General features: G+C 39.0%; 1 protein-coding gene across 3 annotated transcripts in view; it reads left to right on the forward strand.

Moving 5' to 3' along the window:
• Positions 1-12,933, forward strand: part of CKAP5 (cytoskeleton associated protein 5) — a 41,832-nt gene that overhangs the window by 13,507 nt on the left and 15,392 nt on the right. For all 3 annotated transcript variants that reach the window (XM_009895653.1, XM_009895654.1, XM_009895655.1), the window contains exons 15-27: positions 1,205-1,297; positions 1,889-2,074; positions 2,538-2,632; positions 4,005-4,062; positions 4,145-4,270; positions 4,605-4,741; positions 4,914-5,088; positions 5,634-5,747; positions 9,004-9,132; positions 9,777-9,971; positions 10,626-10,761; positions 11,583-11,671; positions 12,784-12,909. In XM_009895653.1, coding sequence (XP_009893955.1) covers positions 1,205-1,297; positions 1,889-2,074; positions 2,538-2,632; positions 4,005-4,062; positions 4,145-4,270; positions 4,605-4,741; positions 4,914-5,088; positions 5,634-5,747; positions 9,004-9,132; positions 9,777-9,971; positions 10,626-10,761; positions 11,583-11,671; positions 12,784-12,909 — 1,659 coding nt within the window. The remainder of the gene's footprint in view (positions 1-1,204; positions 1,298-1,888; positions 2,075-2,537; positions 2,633-4,004; positions 4,063-4,144; positions 4,271-4,604; positions 4,742-4,913; positions 5,089-5,633; positions 5,748-9,003; positions 9,133-9,776; positions 9,972-10,625; positions 10,762-11,582; positions 11,672-12,783; positions 12,910-12,933) is intronic.

Here is a 12,933-nt window from a genome sequence, read left to right on the forward strand (position 1 = left end):
CTCTTTTAAAAGCTATCCTAGTAGTAGTGATATGTCAGCACTTCAGGTGGATTAAATGATACTTGCAAAAGACAAGTGGCTTATATAGTTTAAATTGGCTCTTATTCCATAACAATAGTGGAGTAAGTCTTTTAGTTTAACGTAGATAGTTATGCTTTTGTCAAAAATATTTGTATGTGGATTGAGGATGCATAGAGGTCTTTTTAAAACACTATGTAATTGTAAAGTTTAACCTCTCAGATAACTAGGTTTAAACAAAAAGTTTTACAATGACTGGCCAAAGCCAATTGCCAGTAAATCCCTGCTAATTGTATGTTCAGCAGCAATTGATTATAATACTAAAATTTCACTTGGCAAATACTGATGTTTGAAGCCTTATACAATGCCAGCAGTCTTCACAGCTGGTGGTGAGTGCTTCATGTAGTCACAAACAAAAAAATCATCATGTGCCCCTCAAATGTGAAGCCTGGCTTTCTTCCCATGGTATCTATCACAAGACTTTGAGAGTTCACATTAAGAAAGGCATCAATTATAGGTGTACAAATAGTTCGTACCACTACACCATTACAGTTGCAACTGTGTTTTAATATTTCAGTGGAAAAGGTGACTAAAATAATGAAATGGTGACTGGCTGCACTGAAATGCTGCTACAGAAGCCAGCTTTACTCAAATGTGAAGATGTTACAGGTTAAGTGGAATGAATAGGCTCTACAACAAGTGAAAACAGTAATTTAAATTACATTCAGGCTTAATCTCTGCTGTTTAGTCAGCATTCCAATGTGAAAGATGCACAGTATACCTCATCTTAAAAAAAAAAAAAAACAAAACAAAACAAAAAAAAAAACCAAACCAAAAAAAAATCCCTGCTTGCTTGGTTGTTTAGGGGTGGTTCTTTTTCAGTTAAGTGTTAAATTCCCAGTGGTGGAATGGCCAATAGTGGTTGTAAGGACACTTGTTAAAAAATATACAAAGTGTAGCAGTGTGAATGCTGTCGTTTAAATGTTGGCTCAGTCCCTGTAAAATGGGTTCCTTATAAAAGTGGGGTTTGTAGTAAGGGTCTTCAGGTAAAACCTTGAGCTGTGAATTCCTGCAATTTAGTTCAGCATTAAGAAAATATTTACAGGGTGGTTGAGGTAACTTCTGTTTGTGTTTTGGGTTTTGTATCACTTGTGACCCACTAGCTACCTTAATGTTTATCCTTTAGGCTGTTGAGCTTATGGAGAGAAGTGAAATGCCTTGCCAAGCTCTAGTAAGAATGTTGGCCAAGAAACCTGGTTGGAAGGAAACAAATTTTCAGGTAATACATTATCCTTCAGTAACTAACAGACTATTTTTGTTACTTAATATAGGCTGTGTTGCCAACGAAAAGGCTGTAGGTGCATATATGTCATTGATGACATATGTGTCCTAGCACCATGACCGCAGTGGTATCTAGTCAATGAGAATGTAAATTCTGAAATTAGATTTTATTTCTGCTGATGGTTGAGACTTAGAGACAACATTTGAAGATACCTATAGGCATGTGTGTGTGGATATGTGTATGTATAAGTTCTAAAAGTAGATAACAGCTGCCCAATCTTATTGATTGTATATATAGATATAAAAATATGTATTTATATGTAGACACACAAACCCATATATATCCAAGTGTGTATATATAAAATATGTATTTGTGTATGTAAATACATTTATGTGAACACACCTTATATATTCAAATGTGTATATACATTTGTGTGCATATACACACAAATAAATAAATTATGTATAGATTTGTATTTACCCACAAATACATATTTTTATATGTCTATCTATAAATATATAGAATAAAAAAAATCATCTAAAATACATGAAGAGATTATTAACTTCCTTGCTGTTATGTATGTTCCAGGTGATGCAGATGAAACTGCATATAGTTGCACTGATTGCACAGAAAGGAAACTTCTCTAAAACTTCAGCCCAGGTTGTGCTGGATGGTCTTGTAGACAAGGTTGGCGATGTGAAATGTGGGAGTAATGCAAAAGAAGCCATGACAGCAATAGCAGAGGCGTGTCAGTTGCCATGGACTGCTGAGCAGGTTAGTGAACAGCAAAGGTAGTCTTCCAGTAAATAAAATCAGAAATAGTATGGGGGGTGTTCAGTCTGAGGAGAAAATCATAAATCTTTTCTCTCTTTTCATTGCCTCAAAGTGATTTGTTTGCGTTCAAGATAAGGCAAAAGTTAAATACAAGTTCCTCCAAAAGAGGAAATAATGAGTAGTAAATCAGTATTCTGCTGAAATACTACCAAAGCAGGTACACATCCATAATAATAAATGTATCTCTGACTGCCTTTAAGTACTTCAGGAACTTCTGGTTCAGTTCAGTTGCAGTTGTATTCTGCTACAGTGACACAACAAATTTTTCCTGATATGTTACCCCAGCTGTTTCTGTTTAAGTGCAATGCCCTGTGTTTTTTGCAGGTGTCTTCAGTCCTTTATTTCATTGCTTTATCACCTGGTTTACCAGTGAAAATTTACACTTAACTCTCTTGTGTTCCAGGTTGTGGCTATGGCTTTCTCTCAAAAGAATCCTAAAAACCAGTCAGAAACTTTGAACTGGCTTTCAAATGCAATTAAAGAGTTTGGCTTTTCTGGGTACGTCTTCTAAGTAAATTGCTAAGAGAAACGTGAATGAAAATGTTTCTAATCTAGGACTAAGCGGCTGTTCTCTGTCAAATTTATGTCAAAAACTCTGATGCTAGCTCTGTCAGGTGCTCTTCTAGCTCTAAATGTGTAAATGGAAGTATCTGACATTACTGATAGGATACTATTACACTGCTAGATGCTTTATTCATCACTCGGCCTTCTCTGAAGAGCATTTTTCTTAAACTTTGATGTACTATAGGAGTGGGCTGGGCAAGGAGCTGTGGTATTGCGTGTCTGTTCCCTTTCTACTTGGATACCACCTGCACCCAGATGGATCCGTATATTTTACAGTTTGAAAAAACAAAACCTGACTGCCTACAGAAGAGTACATACCAGCATGCTTATTGCTCTCATTACGAGAGATTTTGAGGCTGATAACAGGATGAAGTTCTAGCCCACAGAATAGCCATTATTGCATCTGGTGCTGTGAGGGTAAGAAATGGATTCTCTGTCAGAACCAGGGCTGGCATTCCTTAATTTTTAATCACCAGTCTCTTAACTGAATGTGGTCAAGCTTATGTAATGCGGTTTACTCCTCAGAACAAAATTTCTAAGCAGCGAAGACTTCAAATATTAATTTACTTGACTACTTGAGCAGTTACTATGCCTATCCAACTTGTTTCGTAGCTATTAAATGGGTAGTAGCATTGATTAAGCCTGGAAAATAAACTGTCGTCTTTAGTAAATTCTCCCAAAAAGTATGTATTTCCAGCATGGTTATCTATGTGTAGATGAGATACTAGAACAGTACTGTCTGAGGCTGCACAAAGGAAGCTTCTGTGGTTGCCTGTTTTCTCTTCTATTAATTTATTGGTGGTATAGAAGATTCAATAATTTGCTAAACCTTCCTTTTTTTTCTCTTGTAAATTTCTTTTTGAAATTTGCCTTTTTCTGGAAGATACTGAGACAGACTAACAAAAAAACCCCACCCTTACCTTTATTATGTAGCCATGTATAAGGTGCTTAAAATGATCCTAGTCTCATCCCTCAGGATTTCAGTCCTAGCAGTCACGTGGGTGATGTAGTTTAAGAAACTTTTCCAGCTGTATTAGTAGCAGTCTTTGATATAAATTATCTTATGTTTACTGTATTGATTTTCATAGTAGGCTATTCCTCAAACTGGTCTCTTTCAGTAGCTATTTAAATAGCTACCATCTACACTGCACCTGTGAGATTATTTTATAAGCGCAAATATCTTCTAAATTAGTTGTTTGAATCTGTTCTTGGCACAATTTTTTCTTTAGCGTGTTGTGCTGTTTTTGTTTCTTGTTGGTGCTTCCTGTGTTGCATTTTTCTTATGGTGGATATCTTTTTCGCATAGGCTGAATGTCAAAGCTTTCATCAGTAATGTGAAGACAGCTCTTGCTGCAACTAATCCAGTGAGTAAATTTAGAATTTTAATCCTGAATTATTATCATTCCGTAATTTGAAGACTGAGTGCTTTTATGCTCTTTCTGACAGGCTGTAAGGACTTCTGCCATTACCTTGCTGGGAGTTATGTATCTCTATGTGGGACCTCCTTTGCGAATGTTTTTTGAGGATGAGAAGCCAGCCCTTCTCTCCCAGATAGATGCAGAATTTGAAAAGGTATGAAGTGTAGCTCTCTTACTACCAAGTATCATAAAACTACTTGGAAACTTCAGTAACTGGAATCTCTAGTAATATTGTGGTCTAACCTGATTTTTGTAAGTGATAACCAGATATTTTAAGGCAGCTCATCAAAGCAGCTGCAAACTCGTTACATCTAGTTATGTCAATAGTCACTTTTTTCATGATGAACTTGAACAGTTTCTGGTTTTGTTTGAATAGCATGTTTTAGAAGTCTGTCACCCTGAGACAGCACTCTTTTATTGTGCAAGTGTTTTTATTTTTAATGTCAAATGAAAAACTGTAAAATAACTGTGATTTGTGTTGCTTGCAGATGCAAGGGCAGACGGCACCAGCTCCAACTCGTGGCATTTCTAGGCACAGTGCGGGAGGTGGGGATGATGGTGAGGAAGAGGAACAGGAGGATGTTGGGAATGATGTTGTGGACCTCTTGCCAAGAACAGATATTGGGTAGGTTTGTATTCTACAACCTGAAGACATACTTCCACTGAAATTCAAAACTTTGTATTTATAAACACTTTCTAAGCAGAAATCTGTGGTGTTAACGCACTCAAATACTAAAAGACACATAAATAAGAGAATGGGCTTTTTACCTTGGTGTGTTGTTTTTTTTCTCGTACAGTGATAAGATCACTGCTGAACTAGTGTCTAAGATTGGGGACAAAAACTGGAAGATCAGAAAGGAAGGTCTAGATGAAGTGACAAGCATAATAAACGATGCTAAGTTCATACAGCCAAACATAGGAGAACTTCCTGCTGCTCTGAAGAGTCGTCTCAATGACTCCAATAAAATTTTGGTATGTTATTCAAAATTCTGTTTCAGCTGTTTCCAGCTTAGAACTTAGGACAAACTATTTCTGATTTCTGAACCTTGCTTATTGCTCAGTCTGTTACAATGTCATGAAATCAACAGTTGGAAAACAGTGAACTGTGTATTTCCAAATCATGTATTTTCCTGTTTTTATAAGTATTTGCCTTTGTCTTTGCTTTTTATTAAAAAGTCTTCAAAAAAGGGATAATCTACCTCTGCTCTGAATGTAATGTAAGCAAACCTAAAATAAACCAAACCCTAAAAATCAACTTTGTATAATTGCCCCACTTCTACCAAAATTGGTGTCCCTTGTTTGAAAGTATTTTTAGTTGAACTTCAATTTACTCAGAATGTAGACATAATTTTTATCTATCTGTATGATGAATTTGAATTCCAGAATAGATATCCTTGAGTAGGCATCCGAAAGTAAAGCCTAGGTGTACAGCAGTGTTGCTTTTCCCCATGTGACTTGGGGTTTTGTGCACGTGATTGTAACAGTATTTTATTCAAAGCCTTTTTGTTTATGTGCAGGTGCAGCAAACACTGAGCATTCTTCAGCAGCTAGCAACAGCAATGGGTCCCAATATCAAACAGCACGTGAAAAGTTTGCGCATTCCTGTCATTACAGTCCTAGGAGACAGTAAGGTAGGATGCTCATCAAGATCTCTTTCCTTTTTGCTGCTCGCTATCTGAGCTAAACCTGAGAATAACTATTGCTGTGTGGACTTGCTTATAGAGGTGAATGGTAGTTAAAACTTCTTTGGAAGCTTACAAATTTTTTGAAAGGTTCTTGTGTAAATGACATCTTATTATCCAAATATGAATATGTACCTGAATAGATATTCTGCTTGAGATGTATTGTCCTGCTTGTAAATAAACCCAGTCAGTGTCATAATTCAGCTTTTAAATGAAATGTGGTAACTGTATCATAGAATGGTTTGGGTTGGAAGAGACCTTAAAGATCATCTAGTTCCAACTGCCCTGCCGTGGACAGGGACACCTTCCCCTAGACTAGGTTACTCCAAGCCCTATCCAACCTGGCCTTGAACGCTTCCAGGGATGAGGCATCCACAACTCCTCTGGGCAGCCTATTCCAGTGTCTCGCCACCCTCACAGTAAAGAATTTCTTCCTAATATCTAGTTTAAACCTACCCTCGTTCAGTTTAAAACCATTACCCCTTGTCCTATTACTGCACTCCCTGATAAAAAGTCCCTCCCCATCTTTCCTGTAGGGCTCCCTTTAAGTACTAGAAAGCTGCTATAAGGTCTCCCCAAAGCCTTCTCTTCTCCAGGCTGAACAACCCCAACTCTCTCAGCCTGTCCTCATAGAGGTGCTACAGCAGCCCTCTGATCGTCTTTATGGTCCTTCTCAGGACTCGCTCTAACAGGTCCATGTCCTTCTTATGCTGGGAGCTCCACAGCTGGACGCATTACTCCAGGTGAGGTCTCACCAGAGCAGAGTAGAGGGGCAGAATCCCCTCCCTCAGCCTGCTGGCCACACTTCTTTTGGTGCAGCCCAGGGTGCAGTTGGCTTTCTGGGCTGTGAGTGCGCGTTGCTGGCTCACATTGAGTTTCTCATCCACCAACACCCCCAAGTCCTTCTCATCAGGGCTGCTCTCAATCCATTCTCTGCCCAGCCTGTATTTGTGCTTGGGATTGCCCCAGCCCACGTGCAGGACCTTGAACTTGGATGTGTTGAACTTCATGAAGTTTGCACAGCCCCACCTCAAGCCTGTCCAGGTCCCTCTGGATGGCATCCCTTCCCTCCAGCATTTCAGCTGCACCACACAGCTTGATGTCATCGGCAACCTTGCTGAGAGTCCACTCAATCCCACTGTTCATGTCACTGACAAAGATGTTAAATAGTACTGGTCCAGTACCGACCCCTGAGGAACGCCACTCATCACTGGTTTCCACTTGGACATTGAGCCATTGACCGCAACTCTTCGAGTGCAGCCATCCAGCCAGTTCCTTATGCACCGAGTGGTCCATCTGTCAAATCCAAGTCTCCAATTTAGAGAAAAGGGTATTGTGTGGGGCAGTGTCAAATGCTTTGTACAAGTCCAGGTCAGTTGCTCTTCCCTTATCCACCAATGCTGTAGCACCGTCATAGAAGGCCACTAAATTTGTCAGACATGTTTGTATGCATACTTCTCATCCTGGAAATATGCTACATTAGACACTAATCAGGTTTGCTTGCTAAAGTTGCTTGTAGAACTTCAGTTCTTTTAGCATATCACTGGATTCCAGTATACATTGTTGTCTTTGTGTCACTGTGTAGGAGACCTTTGATCTGTAGGTAGAGATGAGACACTCATAACTGACACTGAAGCTTGTATAATGTCAGTGTCGAGCTTGTCAAGATGCTCCGTCAAAATCAAAGCTAGGACCATGGGAAAGAGCTACTTGAAGCGGTGGGGGAAGGAGGCTTGGGAAGGTGCCAATGTCTTGTGCCAGAAGTCACAGGCAATTATCAGAGGTAGCGTACTTCAGCTGTCTCTACCCTGAATGTGAGTAGGAACAAAAGCAGAAACTGGATCTGCCTGTCCCAAGCAATGGAAGGAATAGGACTGGTCCTAAGGCTAGAAAAACTTAGTTCAAGTTGTTTTCTTAAGAGTCTTAAAGAACATAGATTTTACATGATTAAGTTGGATTCTTTTTCTAATTGCCAATTATCTTGAGGAAACAGCAAGCTCCTTTTAGTTTCTAGTACGAGGTTTAAGGATAAGACCAACTGTGATTAACTTGTACTGTTACTAAAATGTATAATAACTGTGTTACTTGTAGGCGCTATAATGCTGACAGAGGATTGTATACTCATTCAAACTTTGTTACAGTAGTAACTTTTTTGATGTACTGCAAGATTTACCAAACTTACCCAACTGCTAGGGTTTCTGAAGATGAGAAGGATACTTTTTTGGCCCTACTTTGAAATGTTGATAGGGGACCTACTGGATAGTTGAGGAAAATCAACAGATTGTAGCAAGAGTGAAGACAAATTAAGTTTGGGTGATGGGACCCAAGGCCTTGTCTGGCTGATAAGCATCTATTTACCTGCAGCAGGTGATTTGTTTCTTCTCATCGATGAGATTAAAGATGGGACAAGTTATTTGCAAGAATGCTCACTTCTTGTTTAGACACACGCCTAGATGTTACCTGTGCATTTAGAATTACCTGTGCATTTAGAATTGATTCATGCTAAAGCTAAATGAGTCTGTTACATTATCAGCTTGCCTCAGAAATTCAGCCTACAGGACAGAGTCATATGTATGGAGTCATGTCTATACTGAAAATGTTTTGAAGAACCAGTCTGTAAAGTATTCCATCCGACTTCTTGTAACTTAACATAGCTGCTTCAAAAAAGGGTGTTGTTCTGTATTTTGCTTGGAAAGAAACAGTAAATATGGAAATTAGTAGGAGTTAGAGGGCTCCCCTGTTCCTGACTTGACTTTTGCTCATGTGTGTCCTAAATAAGAGTGCCCTAATAACAGGCTTCTTAACCCACTTGCCTTGATTTATGAATGTGCTAAGTCTATTTTAAGTGTTACATAAACTACTAACCTTATTCTTTAGCTTGTTTGAGAGTTAGGAGACTCCCAAAATTCTCATCAATGAATGGCAGCAGGTACAAAGTGCTTTTAAAGATACCCTTTGTCCCTCTTTATTAAGCTTACTTTTTTAAATGATGGTAGATAATATAGTGTCTGATTTGGTGATTTCTGCAGCTGATATCATCACTAAAACTAAATTCTTCTCAAACAGTGAATAAAAATACAGATTTTGAAGCTTACGATGTAGAAGCTTTTTCCTTTCGTAGGAAGGATGAATCTATTGTCTTTTCTGTTCTAATCTTCTGACCCCTCTTTAGGATTATTATTCTTAAATCTTGTTCTTACTACAGAATAACGTTCGTGCTGCTGCACTAGCAACTGTGAATGCCTGGGCTGAACAAACTGGCATGAAAGAGTGGTTGGAAGGGGAAGACCTGTCTGAGGAGCTCAAAAAAGAAAATCCTTTCCTAAGACAAGAGGTAGGCTTCTCTTAAACTTCTCCTCATGCGTGTCTAATCAAAATAGTCTTACTTGCTAAGGACTATGTTTATCTACGCAGACTGAAATGACACAATGCTACTATTACATGAGTAAAAAAATAGCTGGGTCTTCATACTGACATAAAATTTTTAAACCTTGAAAGGCTAATAATGAGTTTTCTTCCTGCGTGACAGCTGTCATTCAGATTTTAGCACCTCCAAAATGAAATTTTTGTCTGATTTGACCAGCTTTTTAAGAGCTAGCATGTTTTCTCTCAAATTAACTACATAGTAATCAAGACCAGAACTGAAGTGGAGGCATTAATATATTTGAGGTTGATAAAATGCAGCTGAAATTCTGATGTTACTTTACAAAGGAAGAAACAGCCCATGCGGTCTTAAGAGATCAGGCTCCCAAGTTTTAAGATAGCTGCGTATTAACATACTGAACTTAATTGTGGAAAACTTTTTAATTACTGACAGGAAAGGTGATGTTGGTTAAGAATATTTGTCTGAACAAAGGTTGGGGTGAGGTTTTTTCCTACTTACATAGAGGTTTGTGAAGGATTACTATTTGGGCTCTTGTGGCCTGACAGCACTGTGTGCGCTTCTTCAAAAACTTCTATTTTAAAACTTTCTTTCAGCTTCTTGGTTGGTTGGCTGAGAAGTTGCCTACCCTCCGTTCTGTTCCTTCTGACCTACTCTTGTGTGTGCCTCACCTGTACTCCTGCCTTGAAGATCGAAACGGGGATGTGCGTAAAAAGGCGCAGGATGCCCTGCCATTCTTTATGATGCATCTTGGCTTTGAGAAGATGGCAAAAGCCACCAGCAAGCTGAAGGTATTTCTGTCACTAAGATTAGATAATGTGACCTTGAATGAGTGGGTACTAACAAGTCCGACTCACAATCTCATGATATACTGTCTTGAGTCATGTAAGCTTGTCTGCATTGAATATTTTCAGGGGGGCTGAAAATAGTATCAGGAGGCTGTGAGTTAAAGCTTTCTCTACTTCAGAAAGACTACAGCTACCACAGGCTTATCACTTCAGAAGCTCGACGGTTATTCACTCTTTTTCTGAAAAAATCTACCTGCAGATAGCTTCCATACTAATTACTGTCTGACTGTATGCCTTTGGACACATGCTTTGAGATGGCTTGTAGCAATTTGGTGTATCTGAAGGACCTTTGAGTGCTGAATCGCTGTTAGGATGCTCCATTAACATCATAGGACCACTCACCTAGAACAGATTGCTGGTTCCCATAACACGTTTCCCATAGGTCTTGCATAAGAAACATTATGGAAAGGTATTTTATCTCACAACAGATATATCTGAAAACACTGATGTTTTAAGATAAGTGTCCTGAAACATGCTAAACAGAATAGCTTGTTTCAAACTACTGTTATTTTCCTTGCTTGTGGCATGTGTTAGTAATCAGTATCACTAATCTTTCCAAATTTATCACTTCTTTTCTCCTTCACCTCTGTTCTCTAGCCAACTTCCAAAGACCAAGTACTGGCCATGCTTGAGAAAGCCAAAGCCAACATGCCAGCCAAACCAGCTCCTCCTGCTAAAGCATCTTCCAGAGTGGTAGGGGGAGCAGCTCCAGCCAAATTCCAACCTGCATCAGGTAACTTCTCTTATGTTCTGGGAAAGGATTGAGAAAAGGGTGGGTTCTGAAGCTTTTTGACATGCCAGAGGAAGAAACATACTTAGCAGAAGGAGAGGAATTCAGCGTAAATAAGATTACAAATAGCTGTGTGCTCTACTGAGTTCTGTTTGCAGCTCTGGTCTTGCTTGCAGTTGAGTCAGCTTCCACTGTAGGAAGATTTTTCTTTTCCACGCAACCATCTGTCAGCTGCCCTTTGGAAATATCGACGTAGTATTGAAGCTAAAACCCATGGACTAGAGGGTGGTGGGTTTTTTGGTTTGGGGTTTGGGTTTTTTTTTTTGGTAATGCTAATCTCTTTTTAATGTAACACTACTTAAAGTGTTTTCATCTTTATTTTTATCTGGACTAATTCTTCAGTATAGTTTGCTGTGGGGCTACCAGAACGCTTGTGCTGATGCAAAAGAGAGGGTAACAGGATTAGGGGACAAGTGATTTGAAGAAGCAGTCCTGCCTTACCTTTCTGCTGAGGCTAGCTTGCCTGCTCAAACTGGGTGCAACTACAGCTCTAGACATTACTCTGCACAGTATATGTGTGTGTATGTGTTTTTTAAATTGTTTTGATAATGACAAATTTGCTAACATATTATGATCTCGATTATGAAAAGTTTGTATGCTGACATGAAATTTAAGGAATTTCTTTCATGCGTATAAAATCCTCAGACCTCTGTGTGATAAGTGTATTGTATTCATGAACAGTTTTTCTTCTGTCATAAGAATGGAAAACTGTGCTGACCTAAAAATGGGCTTGTTGGTAGTTTGAAATGGTCTATTTTCTCCAGCACTTGCTGAAGATTCAGGGTCCAATACCATGGAATCCAAGCCTGATCCCAAAAAAGCCAAAGTAGGAGGACCTTCCTCGAAAGCTAAGGTATGTTGATTTCATTTTGTATAAAATCAGTTCCAGAAAGTTAATAGCTGTAGTTGGTTAATGTATTATAGGTAGAAGAGTATAGCCCTTGCTAGGAACTGCTTTTACTGAAAATCTTTTGCTTGTCTGAGTTCTGAAATGACAAGTGTCCCCATATCACTTACTTGACCCCTGCTTTTTTCATTACTTATTTAATTCTTAAAGTCTGTGCTGTCAAAAAAGCAGTCGTGAGCATCATGGTCCGTATTCTAAATCTGCTTGGCTTCCTTGATTTTGTGCTGTTGAGAATTCATTCTTACCATTGCAGTTCCATTTGAATTTGTGGTTAAGTTTTCCTGTTATTTTGTGTTACCGTAACTTTTTTACTATTAACTGAAGTTTGTCCTATATGTATAACTTAAAAAAAACCAAAACAAAACAAAAAAAAACCAAAAACAAAAAAAACCCACCCCAAATTGTTCCCCAGTCCTTTTGCCTCCGTTGTCTAAAGCAGTGCTGTAACGAGAACATTTGATGTAGGTCCAGATTCGCCGCAAGAATGAATGGAACAAACCTCAAACCTTGAAGGATGTTCTAGATTTTCCTAAGTCGATGTATTGTGTCAAAACTCTGATGCTAGAGTTAATGCCTTTGCTGTGAACACATTGAAAGGTTTGGAATGGTAACTCTTTAAAGTTAATAGCTGTCTAACAACAAAGCCTTTTCTGTGGCTTATTTACAGCAGTCAGATGTTAGTAGCAGTATGTCCAAGGGCAATACCAGCCTGTCCAAAGCTAATACAAGCCTCAGCAAAGGCAGTACCAGTCTGACAAAAAGCAAATCTATCAAACAGGTACCACACTGGGTTTTAGGGATGTGTGTGGGTGACTAGCACACTGGTTGAGTGATGTGTCATATTTCACAGGGTACTACTGCGCACACTGTCATGGGTATTGCTTCCACAGCAGCAGAGCACATACTTTTAAAATTCTAATCAATGTTATTCTTTCAGCTTCTCTCTGGCTCTTGTACACATGGGCAGCATGAGGTTGGCTGGTATCTAATGCTTGCAATTGCTGGGACTGAGGCATATGTATGTCTTGTGTTGCCTGTTAATACCTGGCTTTTTTCAGGGCGTACAGGGGAAGAAAGTGCTAAGCAAGCCTAATTTGAAGGAAGACGATGATAAATCGGGTCCTATTTTTATCATAGTCCCAAATGGGAAAGAACAGAGGATGAAAGATGAGAAAGGTCTGAAGGTGAGAAAAATCTGAATGTATTAA

The sequence above is a fragment of the Charadrius vociferus genome, unplaced genomic scaffold, assembly GCF_000708025.1.
Source record: "Charadrius vociferus isolate BGI_N301 unplaced genomic scaffold, ASM70802v2 scaffold111, whole genome shotgun sequence".
In the NCBI taxonomy this organism is placed as follows: domain Eukaryota; kingdom Metazoa; phylum Chordata; class Aves; order Charadriiformes; family Charadriidae; genus Charadrius; species Charadrius vociferus.